This window comes from Nerophis ophidion, linkage group LG14 (genome assembly GCF_033978795.1).
Source record: "Nerophis ophidion isolate RoL-2023_Sa linkage group LG14, RoL_Noph_v1.0, whole genome shotgun sequence".
Classification (NCBI taxonomy): domain Eukaryota; kingdom Metazoa; phylum Chordata; class Actinopteri; order Syngnathiformes; family Syngnathidae; genus Nerophis; species Nerophis ophidion.
In genome coordinates this window covers 47,271,926-47,294,312 of record NC_084624.1, presented here as the reverse complement: position 1 = coordinate 47,294,312, position 22,387 = coordinate 47,271,926, and the positions used below count along the sequence as shown (strand labels likewise).

At 41.0% G+C, this 22,387-nt stretch overlaps 1 protein-coding gene across 2 annotated transcripts in view; it reads right to left on the bottom strand.

Annotated features, from left to right (window-relative positions):
• Window positions 1–22,387, bottom strand: part of LOC133568762 (guanine nucleotide exchange factor VAV3-like) — a 121,873-nt gene that overhangs the window by 59,882 nt on the left and 39,604 nt on the right. For both annotated transcript variants that reach the window (XM_061920890.1, XM_061920891.1), the window contains exons 11-19: window positions 22,289–22,357; window positions 22,129–22,215; window positions 18,720–18,805; window positions 18,507–18,639; window positions 14,059–14,168; window positions 12,644–12,745; window positions 10,734–10,822; window positions 8,430–8,452; window positions 3,584–3,608 (exon numbers count right to left, since the gene is read on the bottom strand). In XM_061920890.1, coding sequence (XP_061776874.1) covers window positions 3,584–3,608; window positions 8,430–8,452; window positions 10,734–10,822; window positions 12,644–12,745; window positions 14,059–14,168; window positions 18,507–18,639; window positions 18,720–18,805; window positions 22,129–22,215; window positions 22,289–22,357 — 724 coding nt within the window. The remainder of the gene's footprint in view (window positions 1–3,583; window positions 3,609–8,429; window positions 8,453–10,733; window positions 10,823–12,643; window positions 12,746–14,058; window positions 14,169–18,506; window positions 18,640–18,719; window positions 18,806–22,128; window positions 22,216–22,288; window positions 22,358–22,387) is intronic.

The following is a 22,387-nucleotide window of genomic DNA, read 5'->3' as shown; positions in this document are numbered from 1 at the left end:
AATATATATATTATGTATATATAAATATACGTATTAATAAAAAAATATGTATATAGGGACATACTGTAATAACTTGAAGTAAATAATAAGGATTGAAAAGCATTAAAAATAAAAATAAATAACTAAAAGCAGTCCTTTTCTCACGATGTGTCCAACTCTTTTCTAATAAAATTGGGAACAATATCTCATATTATTTCTGTTTCTGTAATATTGCAATATTTTCTCATAAAATTATTACTTTTTTATGTAAAATTATTACTTTTTAATGCAAAATGGCGACATGAGTCCTATAAAATTCCGACTTGTATCACAATATTGTCAATTTTTTGTCGTTCTTATAAAATAGGGATATTTTTTTGGAGTAAAAATTATGACTTTTGTCCTCATCTTGCCAAGAAAAATTCTAATCCCTGTCGTAATATTGCCAACATTTTCAAGTTGTCTTATAAAATTGTGGCTTTTGTCGAGTAAAATTATGACTATTTTCAAAAAAATTCCAAAATGTTAAGCTTTTCTTGTAAAATTGTGACTGTTATTGAGTAAAATTCCAACTTTTGTCATGATATTGCACAAATGTTCAGTTTTGCTTGTAAAAATTGTGACTTGTGTTGAGTAAGATTATGACTTTTATTACAATACTGCCAAAATTCTGTGTTTCTTGTGTAATTGTGACTTTTATCCAACTCATTTTTCAAAACAAGCACTTTTATATTTGTATATATATATATATATATATATATATACATATAAACACATACATTTACATACATATATACATACACATACATACATGTATGTATGTATATATATATATATATATATATATATATATATATATATATATATATATATATATATATATATATATATATATATATATATATATATATAGGCTTCACGGTTAGGGAGGGGTTAGTGCATCTGCCTCACAATACGAAGGTTTTGCAGTCCTGGGTTCAATCCCAGGCTTGGGATCTTTCTGTGTGCAGTTTGCATGTTCTGCCCGTGAATGCGTGGGTTCCCTCCGGGTACTCCGGCTTCCTCCCACCTCCAAAAACATGCACCTGGGGATAGGTTGATTGGCAACACTAAATTGGTCCCTAATGTGTGAATGTGAGTGTGAATGTTGTCTGTCTATCTGTGTTGGCCCTGTGATGAGGTGACGACTTGTCCAGGGTGTACCCCGCCTTCCGCCCGATTGTAGCTGAGATAGGCTCCAGCGCCCCCCGCGACCCCAAAAGGGAATAAGCGGTAGAAAATGGATGGATGGATGGATATATATATATATATATATACACCTATATATACATATATACACATACATATACATATATATATATATATATTCTTTTTATTTTTTATTTTTTTTTATTTATTTATTAATTAAATACAAACCTTTATATATTTAGAAAGGGTGGTCCTAACGAGGGAGGCATTTTTCTCAGGCCCCAAGAAGGTAAGAAATACAAAAAAGTGCGTGTGTGTATATGCATGTGTGTGTGCACGTGTGTGTGTGTGTGTGTGTGTGTGTGCGTGTGTAGCATGCGTGGCCATTTCTATACCTCTATTCCTCCAGTGATACTATTACATGAACAACATTATTTTTCTGCCAATGTTGAAACGGATTCGTAGATTACAAGCGGCTTCGCACGGTGGATAAAAGAAGCATTCGATGGTGTTTTAGCCGATGTTCTTGCAAGACATGCACCCTCCTAGAATTCATGTAGCTCTTGCATGTGTGTATAAAGCAGGGGTCGGGAACCTTTTTGGCTGAGAGAGCCATGAAAGCCAAATATTTCACAAAGTATTTCCGTATGAGCCACATAACATTTTTCAACACTGAATACAACCAAATTTGTGCATTTTTAAGTATGACCAATATTTGTAGAGTATAATAAGTCTCTTATTCTTTTTAACAACATTGTTATTATAAAAGTTAACCAATAATACATATAATACTTCTTACCATTAATGCGACATCTTGAACAGGTGCGGTAGAAAACGGATGGATGGATTAAAATGCATGAGAATGTTTTATAATTTGAACGTTCTTTTTGAAACTGTGATTACCAGCGGAATTATTCATTACTTATCGTGTTAAGCAATGTCAGCTAAGATTTATGCGAGAGCCATATGCAGTCATCTGGCTCTAGAGCCATAGGTTCCCTACCCCTGGTTTAAGCCTTAGACCCCTTTTTACCTGCACTTTGCCTCCCGCTGTTTCCCACATCTACAAAGCAATTAGCTACCGACTGCCACCTACTGATATGGAAGAGTATTACACGGTTACTCGGCATAGCTAGTTTGGTAGAGTGGCCGTGCTAGCAACCTGAGGGTTCCAGGTTCGATTCCCGATTCCGCCATCCTAGTCACTGCCGTTGTGTCCTTAGGCAAGACACTTTACACACCTGCCCCCGGTGCCGCCCACACTGGTTTAAATGGAACTTAAATATTGGGTGTCGCTTTGTAAAGCGCTTTGAGTCACGGCAAGAAATCTGCGTTCAAAAGACTCCGGCTTATTAGTGATTCCTAGAGCTCAAAAAAAGTCTGCGGGCTATAGAGCGTTTTCCGTTCGGGCTCCAGTACTCTGGAATGCCCTCCCGGTAACAGTTCGAGATGCTACCTCAGTAGAAGCATTTAAGTCTCATCTTAAAACTCATCTGTATACTCTAGCCTTTAAATAGACCTCCTTTTTAGACCAGTTGATCTGCCGCTTCTTTTCTTTCTCCTATGTCCCCCCCTCCCTTGTGGAGGGGGTCCGGTCCGATGACCATGGATGAAGTACTGACTGTCCAGAGTCGAGACCCAGGATGGACCGCTCGTCGGGACCCAGGATGGACCGCTCGCCTGTATCGGTTGGGGACATCTCTACGCTGCTGATCCGCCTCCGCTTGAGATGGTTTCCTGTGGACGGGACTCTCGCTGCTGTCTTGGAGCCACTATGGATTGAACTTTCACAGTATCATGTTAGACCCGCTCGACATCCATTGCTTTCGGTCCCCTAGAGGGGGGGGGTTGCCCACATCTGAGGTCCTCTCCAAGGTTTCTCATAGTCAGCATTGTCACTGGCGTCCCACTGGATGTGAATTCTCCCTGCCCACTGGGTGTGAGTTTTCCTTGCCCTTTTGTGGGTTCTTCCGAGGATGTTGTAGTCGTAATGATTTGTGCAGTCCTTTGAGACATTTGTGATTTGGGGCTATATAAATAAACATTGATTGATTGATTGATTGATGAGAGAAAAGCGCTATATAAATATAATTATCTGAAAGCCATATGTAGTCATCAAAAGAGCCACATCTGGCTCTAGAGCCATAGGTTCCCTACCCCTGGTATAAAGGAATATAAAAATGTAATTGTGTCTGCGTAGCTCATCAGCAGATTGCCGATCAGATTTGGACATCGCTAATTAAAATGTTACTGAAAACATTGCCTGTTCTGTAAATAAAAGTTTTATGATGGACACAGCTTGAGCCTGGAACACATTTGTGTTTACAGTATAGACATGATTTACTATATAAAAGGAAGATTGTCAGGTATGTGAGGAAAAATGTCAAGAAATGTTGTCAATGGTAGTCATGCTGACCTGGGTCTGGAAGCGCTGTGCTCTCCTGCAGATTGTAAAAAAAAAAACAGAGATAGTGTCAAACCATGTTTCGAGGGAGACCAATCTGACCCGAGCAATGAGTCATTGTCATTCAATCATTTTGTAAAAGAAAAGTGCGTTAATTTTCTGTCAATACATGTCGTTTTTAGTCGGCTGCCCATGACCTACCAAGACATTGTACAGCTATGATGACTCCACGTAAATACCAGCGGGACACAAAGGTCACTTGCCTGACTATCAGACCATTTCTGATTAGTCATTTTCTAGATTAGTCATCGAAAAACGCAATGTATTTGTCACCAACTCGGTTGAATAAGTGAAAAGTCTGTATTGGAAATATGTTAGCCTTAATGCTGTCATTCAAACAGTTTAAAAGTGTTTTTAAAAAGACCTACAGATGGTTAATGAAATAAATCATGTATAGAATCGTGAAATGACTAATTAAATCATAAAAAAATTAAATCAATTATTAGTTAAATCGTTAAATAATTAAATAAATACTGAAATAAATAAAGAAACCATTGAATAAGGACATGTCAAGGCGGTTTGTTCTCCCAGGATGCAAACAGACAGGACTTGCAGGTAGGAACATGACTTGATCTTTGAAAATCAACCAAGCACCAAAAAACAGAAAAACAAGATGGAGGAAAAAGTGCTGATCGCTCCGGATGCTAGGACTAACTCTTGGCATTGAGTAGCGATAAGAAAACTCACGTACCAGAAGCGTGACGCAAACAAAGAAGCCAGACAAAGGCAGGCTTAAATAATGTCTCCTGATTAGCAACAGGTGAGTAACCCGAACAGAAGCGGCAGGTGAAAATAATACGTAGCTATGGTAACCAACTCAGTATTGGACAAACAGGAACTAAAGACTCTCACTATTATGTTAGATCCACTATGGACTGGACTCTCACACTATTAACTAGATCCACTATGGACTGGACTCTCACTATTATGTTAGATCCACTATGGACTGGACTCCCACACTATTATGTTGGATCCACTATGGACTGGATTCTCACACTATTATGTTGGATCCACTATGGACTGGACTCTCACGCTATTATGTTAGATCCACTATGGACTGGACTCTCACTATTATGTTAGATCTACTATGGAGTGGACTTTCACACTATTATGTTAGATCCACTATGGACTGGACTCTCACACTATTAATTAGATCCACTATGGACTGGACTCTCACTATTATGTTAGATCCACTATGGACTGGACTCTCTCACTATTATGTTGGATCCACTATGGACTGGACTCTCACACTATTATATTAGATCCACTATGGACTGGACTCTCACGCTATTATGTTAGATCCACTATGGACTGGACTCTCACACTATTAACTAGATCCACTATGGACTGGACTCTCACTATTATGTTAGATCCACTATGGACTGGACTCCCACACTATTATGTTGGATCCACTATGGACTGGATTCTCACACTATTATGTTGGATCCACTATGGACTGGACTCTCACGCTATTATGTTAGATCCACTATGGACTGGACTCTCACTATTATGTTAGATCTACTATGGAGTGGACTTTCACACTATTATGTTAGATCCACTATGGACTGGACTCTCACACTATTAATTAGATCCACTATGGACTGGACTCTCACTATTATGTTAGATCCACTATGGACTGGACTCTCTCACTATTATGTTGGATCCACTATGGACTGGACTCTCACACTATTATATTAGATCCACTATGGACTGGACTCTCACGCTATTATGTTAGATCCACTATGGACTGGACTCTCACACTATTATGTTAGATCCACTATGGACTGGACTCTCACACTATTATGTTAAATCCACTATGGACTGGACTCTCACACTATTATGTTAGATCCACTATGGACTGGACTCTCACTGTTATGTTAAATCCACTATGGACTGGACTCTCACATTATGTTAGATCCACTATGGACTGGACTCTCACACTATTATGTTAGATCCACTATGGACTGGACTCTCACTATTATGTTAGATCTACTATGGAGTGGACTTTCACAGTATTATGTTAGATCCACTATGGACTGGACTCTCACACTATTATGTTAGATCCACTATGGACTGGACTCTCACAATATTATGTTAGATCCACTTTGGACTGGACTCTCACAATATTATGTTAGATCCACTTTGGACTGGACTCTCACTATTATGTTGGATCCACAATGGACTGGACTCTCACACTATTTTTTTAAATCCACTATGGACTGGACTCTCACACTCATATGTTAGATCCACTATGTACTGGACTCTTACACTCTTATGTTGGATCCACTATGGACTGGACTCTCACTATTATGTTAGATCCACTATGGACTGGACTCTCACACTATTATGTTAGATCCACTATGGACTGGACTCTCACACTATTATGTTAGATCCACTATGGACTGGACTTTCACACTATTATGTTCGATCCACTATGGACTGGACTCACACACTATTATGTTAGATACACTATGGACTGGACTCTCACACTATTATGTTAGATCCACTATGGACTGGACTTTCACACTATTATGTTCGATCCACTATGGACTGGACTCACACACTATTATGTTAGATCCACTATGGACTGGACTCTCACACTATTATGTTAGATCCACTAGGGGCTTGACTTTAACAATATTATTAAAATCCACTATGGACTGGACTCTTACACTCTTATGTTGGATCCATTATGGACTGGACTCTCACTGTTATGTTAAATCCACTATGGACTGGACTCTCACATTATGTTAGATCCACTATGGACTGGACTCTCACACTATTATGTTAGATCCACTAGGGGCTTGACTTTAACAATATTATTAAAATCCACTATGGACTGGACTCTTACACTCTTATGTTGGATCCATTATGGACTGGACTCTCACTGTTATGTTAAATCCACTATGGACTGGACTCTCACATTATGTTAGATCCACTATGTACTGGACTCTTACACTCTTATGTTGGATCCACTATGGACTGGACTCTTACTATTATGTTAGATCCACTATGGACTGGACTCTCACACTATTATGTTAGATCCACTATGGACTGGACTCTCACACTATTATGTTAGATCCACTATGGACTGGACTTTCACACTATTATGTTCGATCCACTATGGACTGGACTCTCACGCTATTATGTTAGATCCACTATGGACTGGACTCTCACACTATTATGTTAGATCCACTATGGACTGGACTCTCACACTATTATGTTAAATCCACTATGGACTGGACTCTCACACTATTATGTTAGATCCACTATGGACTGGACTCTCACTGTTATGTTAAATCCACTATGGACTGGACTCTCACATTATGTTAGATCCACTATGGACTGGACTCTCACACTATTATGTTAGATCCACTATGGACTGGACTCTCACTATTATGTTAGATCTACTATGGAGTGGACTTTCACAGTATTATGTTAGATCCACTATGGACTGGACTCTCACACTATTATGTTAGATCCACTATGGACTGGACTCTCACAATATTATGTTAGATCCACTTTGGACTGGACTCTCACAATATTATGTTAGATCCACTTTGGACTGGACTCTCACTATTATGTTGGATCCACAATGGACTGGACTCTCACACTATTTTTTTAAATCCACTATGGACTGGACTCTCACACTCATATGTTAGATCCACTATGTACTGGACTCTTACACTCTTATGTTGGATCCACTATGGACTGGACTCTCACTATTATGTTAGATCCACTATGGACTGGACTCTCACACTATTATGTTAGATCCACTATGGACTGGACTCTCACACTATTATGTTAGATCCACTAGAGACTGGACTTTCACACTATTATGTTCGATCCACTATGGACTGGACTCACACACTATTATGTTAGATCCACTATGGACTGGACTCTCACACTATTATGTTAGATCCACTAGGGGCTTGACTTTAACAATATTATTAAAATCCACTATGGACTGGACTCTTACACTCTTATGTTGGATCCATTATGGACTGGACTCTCACTATTATGTTAGATCCACTATGGACTGGACTCTCACACTATTATGTTAGATCCACTATGGACTGGACTCTCACACTATTATGTTAGATCCACTATGGACTGGACTTTCACACTATTATGTTCGATCCACTATGGACTGGACTCACACACTATTATGTTAGATCCACTATGGACTGGACTCTCACACTATTATGTTAGATCCACTAGGGGCTTGACTTTAACAATATTATTAAAATCCACTATGGACTGGACTCTTACACTCTTATGTTGGATCCACTATGGACTGGACTCTCACTATTATGTTAGATCCACTATGGACTGGACTCACACACTATTATGTTAGATCCACTATGGACTCGACTCTCACACTATAATGTTAGAGCCACTATGGACTGGACTCTCACTAATATGTTAGATCCACTACGGACTGGACTTTCACAATATTATGTTGGATCCACTATGGACTGGACCTTCACACTATTATGTTAGACCCACTCGACATCCATTGCTTTCGGTCTCCCCTAGACGGGGGGTGTTGCCCACATATGCGGTCCTATCCAAGGTTTCTCAAAGTCATTCACATCGACATCCCACTGGGGGTGAGTTTTTCCTTGCCCTTATGTGGGCTCTGTACCGAGGATGTCGTTGTGGCTTGTGCAGCCCTTTGAGACACTTCTGATGTAGGGCTATATAAATAAACATTGATTGATTGATTGATTAATTAAAGGAGTCCAAAACTAACAGAAAACACAAAACATTACCAATAATCCATTGGTTTTCTTACCTTGGACCTCAGTTTGGAAGATTCTGTAAAAACAGAAGGCGACATTCAGTTTATGGCAGCAACAAAAACGTGGTTAAAAGGTCAAAAGACTTTGGATTCAGTCAACTGGAAAAGTGACACCTGGATGACCTCACACTGTGGACTCCATGGAATCCCCACTTTGATTCACACTCTGGCCTACATTCACACTGCAGACTGTGGCCTAGATCTTGTCTGCTTACATGGATGTTTTTTAAATAATAGCAATGAAATATTATGAACATTAAACGTACCCTTGAGTTGGTCTGGTCTTTGCGTGTGTTGATGCAAGTGTGTGTACATGATTAATTGCTCTATTTCTACTCTAGTGTCATCATGTCACATTAAACCGGCAGCATTTTCCAATTGAGTGAAATACATCTAAATAAAACCTTTTCCATCTTTGTGCAACTACATGTCCATTGCATATATCCTTTTAGATTTACAAAAAAAAATATTTGACCCTATGGAGTGGGGGTGTGGCCTGCGGGCCTGCCGCGGAACGGGGTGTGATTAGAAAAAAAAACTTTTGACCCTATGGAGGGGGGGGGTGTTCCATCTTTGTGCAACTACATGTCCGTTGCATATATCCTTTCAAATTTAGAAAAAAAAAATTAAAAAATTGACCCTACGTGGGGGGCGTGGCCTGCGGGCCTGCCGCGGAACAGGGTGCGCTTAGAAAAAAAAACATTTGACCCAATGGAGGGTGGGGGGGGCGTGGCCTGCGGGCCTGCCGCGGAACGGTGTGTGCAAGGACCGGCCTCGAAGACAGCGACGGGTGAGTAGATGGCCCAGGTGGGCCTTGTTATCTAATCACCTGATTGATTTGATTTAGATTTATTGGTCCCGGTTGGGGAAATTTTTTTTTTACTGCCATACATTCAAACAACAGACATTACACATCACGAACAAAAATAACAAAAAGGCATCATACGTTGGGGGGGATGTTCCATAATTGTGCAACTACATGTCCGTTGCATATATCCTTTTAAATTTAGAAAAAATAAAACATTTGACACTGTGGGAGGAGGGGGGTGTTCCATCATTGTGCAACTACATGTTCGTTGCATATATCCTTCTAAATTTAGAAAAACAACAACATTTGACTTTATAGAAGGGGTTGGGGGTGTGTGGCCTGTGGGCCTGCTGCGGAACGGGGTGTGCTTAGAAAAAAAAACATTTGACCCTATGGAGGGGGGGGCGTGGCCTACGGGCCTGCCGCGGAACGGTGTGTGCAAGGACCGGCCTCGAAGACAGCGACGGGTGAGTAGATGGCCCAGGTGGGCCTTGTTATCTAATCACCTGATTGATTTGATTTGGTCCCTGTTGGGGAAATTTATTTTTACTGCCGTACATTCAAACAACAGACATTACACATCACGAACAAAAATAACAAAAAGGCGTCATACGTTGGGGGGATGTTCCATAATTGTGCAACTACATGTCCGTTGCATTTATCCTTTTAAATTTAGAAAATAAAACATTTGACACTGTGGGAGGAGGGGGGTGTTCCATCATTGTGCAACTACATGTCCATTGCATATATCCTTCTAAATTTAGAAAAACAACAACATTTGACTTTATAGAAGGGGTTGGGGGTGTGTGGCCTGCGGGCCTGCTGCGGAACGGGGTGTGCTTAGAAAAAAAAACATTTGACCCTATGGAGGGGGGGGCGTGGCCTGCGGGCCTGCCGCGGAACGGGGTGTGCAAGGACCGGCCTCGAAGACAGCGACGGGTGAGTAGATGGCCCAGGTGGGCCCTGTTATCTAATCACCTGATTGATTTGATTTAGATTTATTGGTCCCCATTGGGGGAATTTATTTTCACTGCCGTACATTTAAACAAAAGACATTACACATCACGAACAAAAATACCAAAAAGACACCATACATGGGGGGGGGTTCCATCATTGTGCAACTACACGTCCATTGCATAGATTCTTTTAAATTTAGAAAAAAAAAAAACAATTGACCCTATGGAAAAAGGTGTTCCATCTTGGTGCAACTACATGTCAGTTGCATATATTATTATTTATTTATTATTTTGACTCAGGGGCCAAATTTAGAGAAACAAAAGTATCTGGGGGCCGGTATATCTAGTTTTAGGAACACTAATACAAAACCTCACAGTAATGTCTAATTGAATGTTGTCTGTCTATCTGTGTTGGCCCTGCGATGAGGGGGCGACTTGTCCGGGGTCTACCCCACCTTCTGCCTGGAATGCAGCTGAGATAACATGGAAATAAAAGTATAGTCTATTCTGAGAGAAGTCATATAATTGTCTCACCCGTCCTGCAGAGTCCAGGCTGACCCAAACACTCCTTGTGGACGGCAAGTCCACATTTTAGGCACAGGTAGCCCTGGTTGAAGATCCCCCTGGAACACATTGTTGCACGTGAGAATTATCCCAGAATCATCTACAAACCCCGTTTCCATAAGAGTTGGGAAATTGTGTTAGATGTAAATATAAACAGAATACAATGATTTGCAAATCATTTTCAACCCATATTCAGTTGAATATGCTACAAAGACAACATATTTGATGTTCAAACTCATAAACTGTGAGTGTGAATGTTGTCAGTCTATCTGTGTTGGCCCTGCGATGATGTGGCGACTTGTCCGGGGTGTACCCCGCCTTTCCCCCGATTGTAGCTGAGATAGACGCCAGCGCTCCCTGCGACCCCAATAGGGAATAAGTGGTAGAAAAGGGATGGATGGATAATAATTAACTTAGAATTTCATGGCTGCAACACGTGCCAAAGTAGTTGGGAAAGGGCATGTTCACCACTGTGTTACGTCACCTTTTCTTTTAACAACACTCAATAAACGTTTGGGAACTGAGGAAACTAATTTTTGAAGCTTTGAAAGTGGAATTTTTTCCCATTCTTGTTTTATGTAGAGCTTCAGTCGTTCAACAGTCCAGGGTCTCCGCTGTCGTATTTTACGCTTCATAATGCGCCACACATTTTAGATGGGAGACAGGTATGGACTGCAGGCGGGCCAGGAAAGTACCCGCACTCTTATTTTACGAAGCCACGCTGTTGTAACCCGTGCTGAATGTGGCTTGGCATTGTCTTGCTGAAATAAGCAGGGGCGTCCATGAAAAAGACGGCGCTTAGATGGCAGCATATGTTGTTCCAAAACCTGTATGTACCTTTCAGCATTAATGGTGCCTTCACAGATGTGTAAGTTACCCATGCCTTGGGCACTAATGCACCCCCATACCATCACAGATGCTGGCTTTTGAACTTTGCGTCGATAACAGTCTGGATGGTTCGCTTCCCCTTTGGTCCGGATGACACCATGTTGAATATTTCCAAAAACATTTTGAAATGTGGACTGGTCAGACAACAGAACACTTTTCCACTTTGCATCAGTCCATCTTAGATGATCTCGGGCCCAGAGAAGCCGGCAGCGTTTCTGGATGTTGTTGATAAATGGCTTTCGCTTTGCATAGTAGAGCTTTAACTTGCACTTACAGATGTAGCGGCAAACTGTATTTCGTGACAGTGGTTTTCTGAAGTGTTCCTGAGCCCATGTGATGATATCCTTTAGAGATTGATGTGGGTTTTTGATACAGTGCCGTCTGAGGGATTGAAGGTCACGGTCATTCAATGTTGGTTTCCGGCCATGCCGCTTACGTGGAGTGACTTCTCCAGATTCTCGGAACCTTTTGATGATATTATGGAGCGTAGATGTTGAAATCCCTAAATTTCTTGCAATTGCACTTTGAGAAAGGTTGTTCTTAAACTGTTTGACTATTTGCTCACGCAGTTGTGGACAAAGGGGTGTACCTCGCCCCATCCTTTCTTGTGAAAGACTGAGCATTTTTTTGGGAAGCTGTTTTTATAGCCAATCATGGCACCCACCTGTTCCCAATTAGCCTGCACACCTGTGGGATGTTCCAAATAAGTGTTTGATGAGCATTCCTTAACTTTATCAGTATCTATTGCCACCTTTCCCAACTTCTTTGTCACATATTGCTGACATCAAATTCCAAACTTAATGATTATTTGCAAAAAAAAAAAGTTTATGAGTTTGAACATCAAATATGTTGTCTTTGTAGCATATTCAACTGAATATGGGTTGAAAAGGATTTGCAAATCATTGTATTCTGTTTATATTTACATCTAACACAATTTCCCAACTCATATGGAGATGGGTTTTGTAGAAAAACTTCCAAAACGGGACTTTTACCTTAGCAGGAGATGGCAGATGCTGCAGGAAAGAATCCGGTCAAAGGTGTGCATCTTGAACTGGTGGTCGTTGTGGTTGGCAAATTCAGGTCGGATGTTGGAGCTGACCGTGGAGCAAGAAATCATTCAAAATAATTTAAAAACACATCTTAAAAGAAGTAAGACGATGTCACACTCCAGCTGCTCTGTCGAAATACTAAGTAAGCTGGCCCGCTCTGTGGAAAACCAGCGCTAGCATCGCAAGCCGTTAAGGCTAACGTGCTTGATTGATTTAGATTTTCGATTGAAACTTTCATTAGTAGATTGCACAGTACAGTACATATTCTGTACGACTCTCTTTAAACTATTTTATGGGACTCTCTTTGAACTATTTGACGAACTCTCTTCGAATAGTTCGGGGACAGCGTGGCGCAGTTGGGAGAGTGGCCGTGCCAGCAACCTGAGGTTTCTTGGTTCAATCCCCACCTTCTACCAACCTCGTCAACGTCTGTTGTGTCCTTGAGCAAGACACTTCACCCTTGCTCCTGATGCTTCGTGGTTAGGTCCTTGCATGGCAGCTCCCGCCATCAGTGTGTGAATGTGTGTTTGTATGGGTGAATGTGGAAATAGTGTCAAAGCACTTTGAGTACCTTGAAGGTAGAAAAGCGCTGTACAAGTATAACCCATTTACCATAACCGAAGGCAACGCTGTTTCCCTCAGGAAGCAGCTGTGGGAAGGAGAGGGGAGAAAGTCAAATAAAGAAGGAGGAGTACAATCTTTGGGCGGAGCGTGGTGAAGGACTGTACGGAGAGTACAGTGGCCATGTCTCTCCTCCAGATTGAGTCCATATTTAATTATGTCTCTGTTTGATTCCTTGCTTTTTGTCTTGTTTAATAGATGTCACCAGTGTTTGAACCTGACAGATGCCGATAATTTCCGATATTACATTTTAAAGCATTTATCGGCCGGCCGATATTATCGGACATCCCTAACACACACATGCATTAAAACTCACAAGTGATTCATCTTAAAATGGGTCCTAATTTTGCAAGTAGTCCGGCACATGCCTGCAAACATCAAAATACTTCCCCCCCCAAAAAACACACATGCAATGAAACCCTGCTGCTGCGCAATAACTGTACCCACCATAGGATAGGAGGAGGAAGAGTGACTTGTTTGTTGTTGAAGGTGTGTGTGTATGTGTGTGTGTTGTGTGTTTTATCATACTTTGGCAGCAGCTTGATAATGGCTAAGACCTGATCAAACACAACGTGCATGGACGAGTCAACACAGCCCAGCCTTGCAAACAATGACAAACATGCGAACAAAACACACACGCACGCGGACACACACACACGTTGTGAGTGTGTGTGTGTGCGCAGAGGCACACACGCACACACAAGTGCATTAAAATCAAATCACATAAATAGACTCACACGACGGCTTCAAACTGATCCAGCCATTTCTTCTTCAGCTCTCTGGTCTTTAAGAAGAATTCAAAGCCGGTGTGGCCCTGCTGGTGAGTCACGTAGAAGCTGTAACACCACTGAAGGAGGGGGAAACATTTTAAAAAATGGTGAGTTGACACTCTGGTGTGTTGAAGTTATGGTTCAAATCCAAACGATACACAGCAAAAAGTCAGTGTCCAAAAAGAAGAAAGAAAAAAATTGAAAAATGAGGGGTATTTTATTTGAACTAAGCAAAAAGATCTGCCAATAGAACAAGAAAATTTGGCTTGTCAAGACTTTCCAAAACAAGTAAAATTAGCTAACCTCAATGAACCCAATAAGTATATTCTCACTAATAACAAGTGCACTTTTCTTGGTAGTAAAATAAATGAGACCTTCTTGCTCAATATGTTGAAAAATATTCTTAAATGTAGTGCCATTATTTTGACACAATGATATAAGCTCGGCATCATGATTTTTTTTTTCATGCTTGAAGTAAGAAATTATTACTTTAAAAAAATCGTTTTAAACTTGTGAGTGTTGATGACACAGCTTTGCATCGGTTAATATTCTAGTTTCAAGCATGTTTCACTCAATATAGGTCATAAATTGTCGGAAACAAGCTGTAATATCTTACTGAGATAATTTAGGGCCAAAACCCTTAAAACAAGTAAAATCTGCTTAGTGAGAAGAATTTTCTTATCAGACAGAAAATAAGCAAATATCAAACTTATTTGAGATACAAACCCCGTTTCCATATGAGTTGGGAAATTGTGTTAGATGTAAATATAAACGGAATACAATGATTTGAAAATCCTTTTCAACCCAATTGAATGCACTACAAAGACAAAATATTTGATGTTCAAACTCATGAACTTTATTTTTTTTTTTGCAAATAATAATTAACGTAGAATTTCATGGCTGCAACACGTGTCAAAGTAGTTGGGAAAGGGCATGTTCACCACTGTGTTACATCACCTTTTCTTTTAACAACACTCAATAAACGTTTGGGAACTGAGGAAACTAATTGTTGAAGCTTTGAAAGTGGAATTCTCTCCCATTCTTGTTTTATGTAGAGCTTCAGTCGTTCAACAGTCCGGGGTCTCCGCTGTCGTATTTTACGCTTCATAATGCGCCACACATTTTCCATGGGAGACAGGTCTGGACTGCAGGCGAGCCAGGAAAGTAACCGCACTCTTTTACTACGAAGCCACGCTGTTGTAACACGTGCTGAATGTGGCTTGGCATTGTCTTGATAAAATAAGCAGGGGCGTCCATGAAAAAGACGGCGCTTAGATGGCAGCATATGTTGTTCCAAAACCTGTATGTACCTTTCAGCATTAATGGTCCCTTCACAGATGTGTAAGTTACCCATGCCTTGGGCACTAATGCACCCCCATACCATCACACATGCTGGCTTTTCAACTTTGCATCGATAACAGTCTGGATGGTTCGCTTCCCCTTTGGTTCGAATGACACGATGTCGAATATTTCCAAAAAACAATTTGAAATGTGGACTCGTCAGATCACAGAACACTTTTCCACTTTGCACCAGTCCATCTTAGATGATCTCGGGCCCAGGGAAGCCGGCGGCGTTTCTGGATGTTGTTGATAAATGGCTTTCGCTTTGTATAGTAGAGCTTTAACTTGCACTTACAGATGTAGCGACGAACTGTATTTAGTGACAGTGGTTTTCTGAAGTGTTCCTGAGCCCATGTGGTGATATCCTTTAGAGATTGATGTCGGTTTTTGATACAGTGCTGTCTGAGGGATTGAAGGTCATGGTCAATCAATGTTGGTTTCCGGCCATGCCGCTTACGTGGAGTGATTTCTCCAGATTCTCGGAACCTTTTGATATTATGGAGCGTAGATGTTGAAATCCCTAAATGTCTTGCAATTGCACTTTGAGAAAGGTTGTTCTTAAACTGTTTGACTATTTGCTCACGCAGTTGTGGACAAAGGGGTGTACCTCGCCCCATCCTTTCTTGTGAAAGACTGAGCATTTTTTGGGAAGCTGTTTTTATACCCAATCATGGCACCCACCTGTTCCCAATTAGCCTGCACACCTGTGGGATGTTCCCAATAAGTGTTTGATGAGCATTCCTCAACTTTATCAGTATTTATTGCCACCTTTCCCAACTTCTTTGTCATGTGTTGCTGGCATCAATTTTTAAGGTTAATGATTATTTGCAAAAATGTTTATGAGTTTGAACATCAAATATGTTGTCTTTGTAGCATATTCAACTGAATATGGCTTGAAAAGGATTTGCAAATCATTGTATTCTGTTTATATTTACATCTAACACAATTTCCCAACTCATATGGAAATGGGGTTTGCAATAACATCTCTGGAGGTTGTGGTGCTGCTTGCATCTCAGCAGTCTTTTCCTACCTGTTGTCTAATCGCTGAGCTTTCTTCAGCCATATAGTTCTCAATGTCGATGTGTCACATCTAATAATCAGAGCAGCTTTAGTCGCCCCGGCAAAGTCAACAAGTGTTTTTAGCACCTCTGCTGAGTTTTAAATCATCGCACGGCGGCGCCGCGTTTACACTCTGAAGTTTCATTTAGCGGCGAATGATGTATATGGTGGTGAGCAGCCTTGGACCACTGCACACATTCATCACCCGCTATTAGCAGCCTGGACGTGTGTGGAGGAGACTGGCGACACCACGCTCTCTCACTTCTAGAAGTATGTGTCCATTCTTCCTTGTTACGAAACTATTTCATGAAGTTGTGGAGAAAAGTGAAATATTGGTGAGAATCTGGATAGGTGTGCACATCTATGATGGATATGTTGTTTTCAATTTGGGGATGTCTCTGGGCTGCTGACTTGTCTCCGCTCAGGATGATCTCCTATGGACTGGACTCTCACTATTATGTTAGATCCACTATGGACTGGACTCTCACTATTATGTCAGATCCACTATGGACTGGACTCGCACACTATTATGTAAGATCCACTATGGACTGGACTCTCACTATTATGTTAGATCCACTATGGACTGGACTCTCACTATTATGTTAGATACACTATGGACTGGACTCTCACACTATTATGTTAGATCCACTATGGACTGGACTCTCACTATTATGTTAGATCCACTATGGACTGGACTCTCACTATTATGTTAGATCCACTATGGACTGGACTCTCACTATTATGTTAGATCCACTATGGACTGGACTCTCACTATTATGTCAGATCCACTATGGACTGGACTTGCACACTATTATGTTAGATCCACTATGGACTGGACTCTCACTATTATGTTAGATCCACTATGGACTGGACTCTCACTATTATGTCAGATCCACTATGAGCAGGACTCTCACGATTATGTTATATTCACTACGGACTCGGACTCTCACGATTATGTTAGATCCACGATGGACTGGACTCTCACTATTATGTTAGATCCACTATGGACTGGACTCTCACTATTATGTTAGATCCACTATGGACTGGACTCTCACACTATTATGTTAGATCCACTATGGACTGGACTCTCACTATTATGTTAGATCCACTATGGACTGGACTCTCACTATTATGTTAGATCCACTATAGACTGGACTCTCACTATTATGTTAGATCCACTATGGACTGGACTCTCACTATTATGTCAGATCCACTATGGACTGGACTCTCACACTATTATGTTAGATCCACTATGGACTAGACTCTCACTATTATGTTAGATCCAATATGGACTGGACTCTCACACTATTATATTAGATCCACTATGGACTGGACTCTCACTCTTATGTTAGATCCACTATGGACTGGACTCCCAGTATTATGTTAGATCCACTATGGACTGGACTCCCAGTATTATGTTAGATCCACTATGGACTGGACTCTCACTCTTATGTTAGATCCACTATGGACTGGACTTCCACTATTATGTTGGATCCACTGTGGACTGGACTCTCACTATTATGTTAGATTCACTATGGACTGGACTCCCACTATTATGTTAGATCCACTACGGACTGTACCCTCACTATTATGTTAGATCCAGTATGGACTGGACTCTCACACTATTTTGCTAGATCCACACGACGTTCATTGCCCCGGTCCTCTCCAAGGTTTCTCATTGTCATCCCATTGGGTTGAGTTTTTCCTTGCCCTGATGGGGGATCTGAACGGGGGATGTCGTTGTGGCTTGTGCAGCCCTTTGAGACACTGATGACTTAGGGCTCTATAAGTAAACATTGATTGATTGATTGAAGTGAACACATACGGAGCGGCCACGACAGGACACCACCTTATCACGTTCTATTTTTAATAGTAGGCGAGCGCTAAGGTCAAGAATCCATTCGCAGCAAACCCCATCGAGTCATAACTCAAATAAACGGCCTGAGGGACAGCTTTCCAGATCAGTCATTAGTTTTCTCATGATGGCTTTTATACGAGGAATAAAGCAACCGCACCTTCTTGCCCTCCTTGTCCGAGGTGGGGTTGTCGGTGATCCTGAAGACGTTGAGGTCAAGGACGTCCTTCATCTCGTAGTTATCGCCGCGTCGCTTGCAGACCACGGTGGCCACGTCAAACAGAAATATGTGTCTGCGACCAGAGGACGACGACAATCAGCGCCAGACTGTTTTTTTAACGCAAAAACCGTAAAATCATCGATTGGAGCAAACCTGTCCTGTTTCCTCTTGTCAAAGTTGGACACAATGCGCACTTCCCCGTCTCCTCTTGGACGGCCGTAGCTGATCAGAGACTGGTTCTTTGAAGGAAAAAATTAGATGGTTTTAACACAAGTGAAGTGAATTGCATTTATATAGCGCTTTTTTCTAGTGACTCAAAGTGCTTTACATAGTGAAACCCAATATTTAAGTGCCAGAAGGCAAAGGAAAGTTGGCGCGGGCAAGACGTGAATGTAAGTACATATTTATTCATAAAACTAACAAACTACAAAAAAAAGAAGCAAACAAAAGGCGCGCACAATGGCGAAGAACAAACTTGACTAATGAAAACAAAAGACTAGCACAAAGGCAGAACTATGGACAAAAAACAAAAGACACTAATGGTGGCATTATTAAACAAAACTTACGTGGCATGACAAGAAGCAAAACTATGGATCGGCATGACGTGGGTAAAGGTAAAGTCGCCAGGCTGACTACCTGGCAATGACAGGTTTAAATAATGCTGTGGTGATTAGTGACAGGTTTGCGAGTGCAAAACGTGAGACAGGTGCGTGACATAAGGACAGGTGAAAACTAATGGGTAGTCATGGAAACAAAAACAAACAAGGAAGTGCAAAAACAGGAACTGAGTGTCCAAAAAACAAACAGCACATGGCCAAACAAAAACATGATCAACAGACATGACAGTGTGGGTGGCACTGGGAGCAGGTGGGTAAAGTGTATTGCCCAAGGACACAACGGCAGTGAGTATGTTTGCAGAAGTGGGGATCGAACCTGGAAGCCTTAAGTTGCTGGGACGGCCTCTCTACCAACCGAGCTATACCGCCCACGCGCAAGATACAAAGACTTTGAGTAGATTTCATGTTTGCACTAAAAACTTGGCTGAAAAAAGGTTCTGAATGTCTGCGAATGTGTATCATAGACTTAGACTGGTTGAGTTTTTTCTTGCCCTGATGTGGGATCTGAGCCGAGGATGACATTGTGGCTTATCACAATGTTAGATCTAACCCTATGTTAGATCCACTATGGACTGGACTCTCACATTATTATGTTAGATCCACTATGGACTGGACTCTCTCACTATTATGTTAGATCCACTATGGACTGGACTCTCACATTATTATGTTAGATCCACTATGGACTGGACTCTGACTATTATGTTAGATCCACTATGGACTGTACTCTCACACTATTATGTTAGATCCACTATGGACTGGACTCTCACACTATTATGTTAGATCCACTATGGACTGGACTCTCACTATTATGTTAGATCCACTATGGACTGGACTCTCACTATTATGTTGGATCCACTATGGACTGGACTCTCACTATTATGTTAGATCCACTATGGACTGGACTCTCACACTATTATGTTAGATCCACTATGGACTGGACTCTCACACTATTATGTTAGATCCACTATGGACTGGACTCTCACACTATTATGTTAGATCCACTAAGGACTGGACTCTCACACTATTTGGTTAGATCCACTATGGACTGGACTCTCACACTATTGACTAGATCCACTATGGACTGGACTCTCACACTTTTATGTTAGATCCACTATGGACTGGACTCTCACTATTATGTTAAATCCACTATGGACTGGACTTTCACACAATTATGTTAGATCCACTATGGACTGGACTCCCACACTATTTGGTTAGATCCACTATGGACTGGACTCTCACACTATTGACTAGATCCACTATGGACTGGACTCTCACACTATTATGTTAGATCCACTATGGACTGGACTCCCACACTATTATGTTAGATCCACTATGGACTGGACTCCCACACTATTTGGTTAGATCCACTATGGACTGGACTCTCACACTATTGACTAGATCCACTATGGACTGGACTCTCACACTATTATGTTAGATCCACTATGGACTGGACTCTCCCACTATTTTGTTAGATCCACTATGGACTGGACTCTCACTATTATGTTAGATCCACTATGGACTGGACTCTCACTATTATGTTAGATCCACTATGGACTGGACTCTCACACTATTATGTTAGATCCACTATGGACTGGACTCTCACACTATTATGTTGGATCCACTATGGACTAGACTCTCACTATTATGTTAGATCCACTATGGACTGGACTCTCACACTATTATGTTAGATCCACTATGGACTGGACTCTCACACTATTTTGTTAGATCCACTATGGACTGGACTTTCACTATTATGTTAGATCCACTATGGACTGGACTTTCACTATTATGTTAGATCCACTATGGACTGGACTCTCACACTATTATGTTAGATCCACTATGGACTGGACTCTCACACTATTATGTTAGATCCACTATGGACTGGACTCTCACACTATTATGTTAGATCCACTATGGACTGGACTCTCCCACTATTTTGTTAGATCCACTATGGACTGGACTTTCACTATTATGTTAGATCCACAGACATCTGCGGTCCTCTGCAAGGTTTCTCATACTCATTCACATTGACATCCCACTGGGTTGTGAGTTTTTCCTTGCCCTGATGTGGGACCTGAACCCAGGATGCCGTTGTGGCTTGTGCAGCCCTTTGAGACACTTGTGATTTAGGGCTATATAAATAAACACTGTTGAATAAATTGATTGAATATACTGTAACTTAAATTCCTATAGTAATGAAATGAATGCATTATTTTTTTTAATTATTCATTAATGAGCAACACATTTTCAAATAAATGAAAACTTTTTTTTTTTTTTTTTTTTTAATCATTTGATAAAGAAAACTATTGAGCTCAAATGTGAACATTGTGGAGGTGTACTTAATGAAATGGCCCTTAGACGTATAACCTTTAAACCCCTGGTACTAATTAAATAATTAAAATGCATAGAAAAACAAAGAGTATCCACTAGTGCTATAAAACAAATGCAAATTAAATTATTATTATTTTATTGACATTATTGTTAAAAAAAATAGGCCTAATTGAATATACCAAATTATTCCTGGTTTGAACGTGGCAGTGATGGAGGCCTTTTGACTAATTTGATGCCGCGAACAACAATCATTTTTATCATTGGCGGATAATTTGTGGAAGCCTTAAAGCTTGAATGCGTGCAGATGTCTTTTTTGTGTGTGTGTGTAAAGGGAAGTGAATTATATTTATATAGCACTTTTCTCTAGCGACTCAAAGCACTTTTACATCGTGAAACCCAATATCTAAGTTACATTCAAACCAGTGTGGGTGGCACTGGGAGACACAACGGCAGTGACTAGGATGGCGGAAGCGGGGATCGAACCTGGAACCCTCAAGTTGCTGGCACGGCCGCTCTATGCCGCCCCAAATTAATAAACGTCATAATTAATGCCCAACCCTTGAGGACAGTCCATGGACTACACAACACAGCAAGCACATGTTAGAAGCAGGTACCAGGTTCTCGATGGATCGCTGGTACTGGTCCATCTCACGCAGGGTCTCGTTATCTCTCTTGACTTCATTGACAAACTGCGCCAGGTCCTGCAGAAAAAAAAACAGAAAGTGTTTCTGTCAAAACGTTTGAAATGCATGCCTCAAAAACCAATTTTCTCACCTTCATGGCGTACAGCGCCATCTGCAGGTTGGTCTTCTCCACAGCGTTGGGAGTGTGCTTGACGAGCTCCTGATGGAAAGCCAGGGGGACCACAGAAGA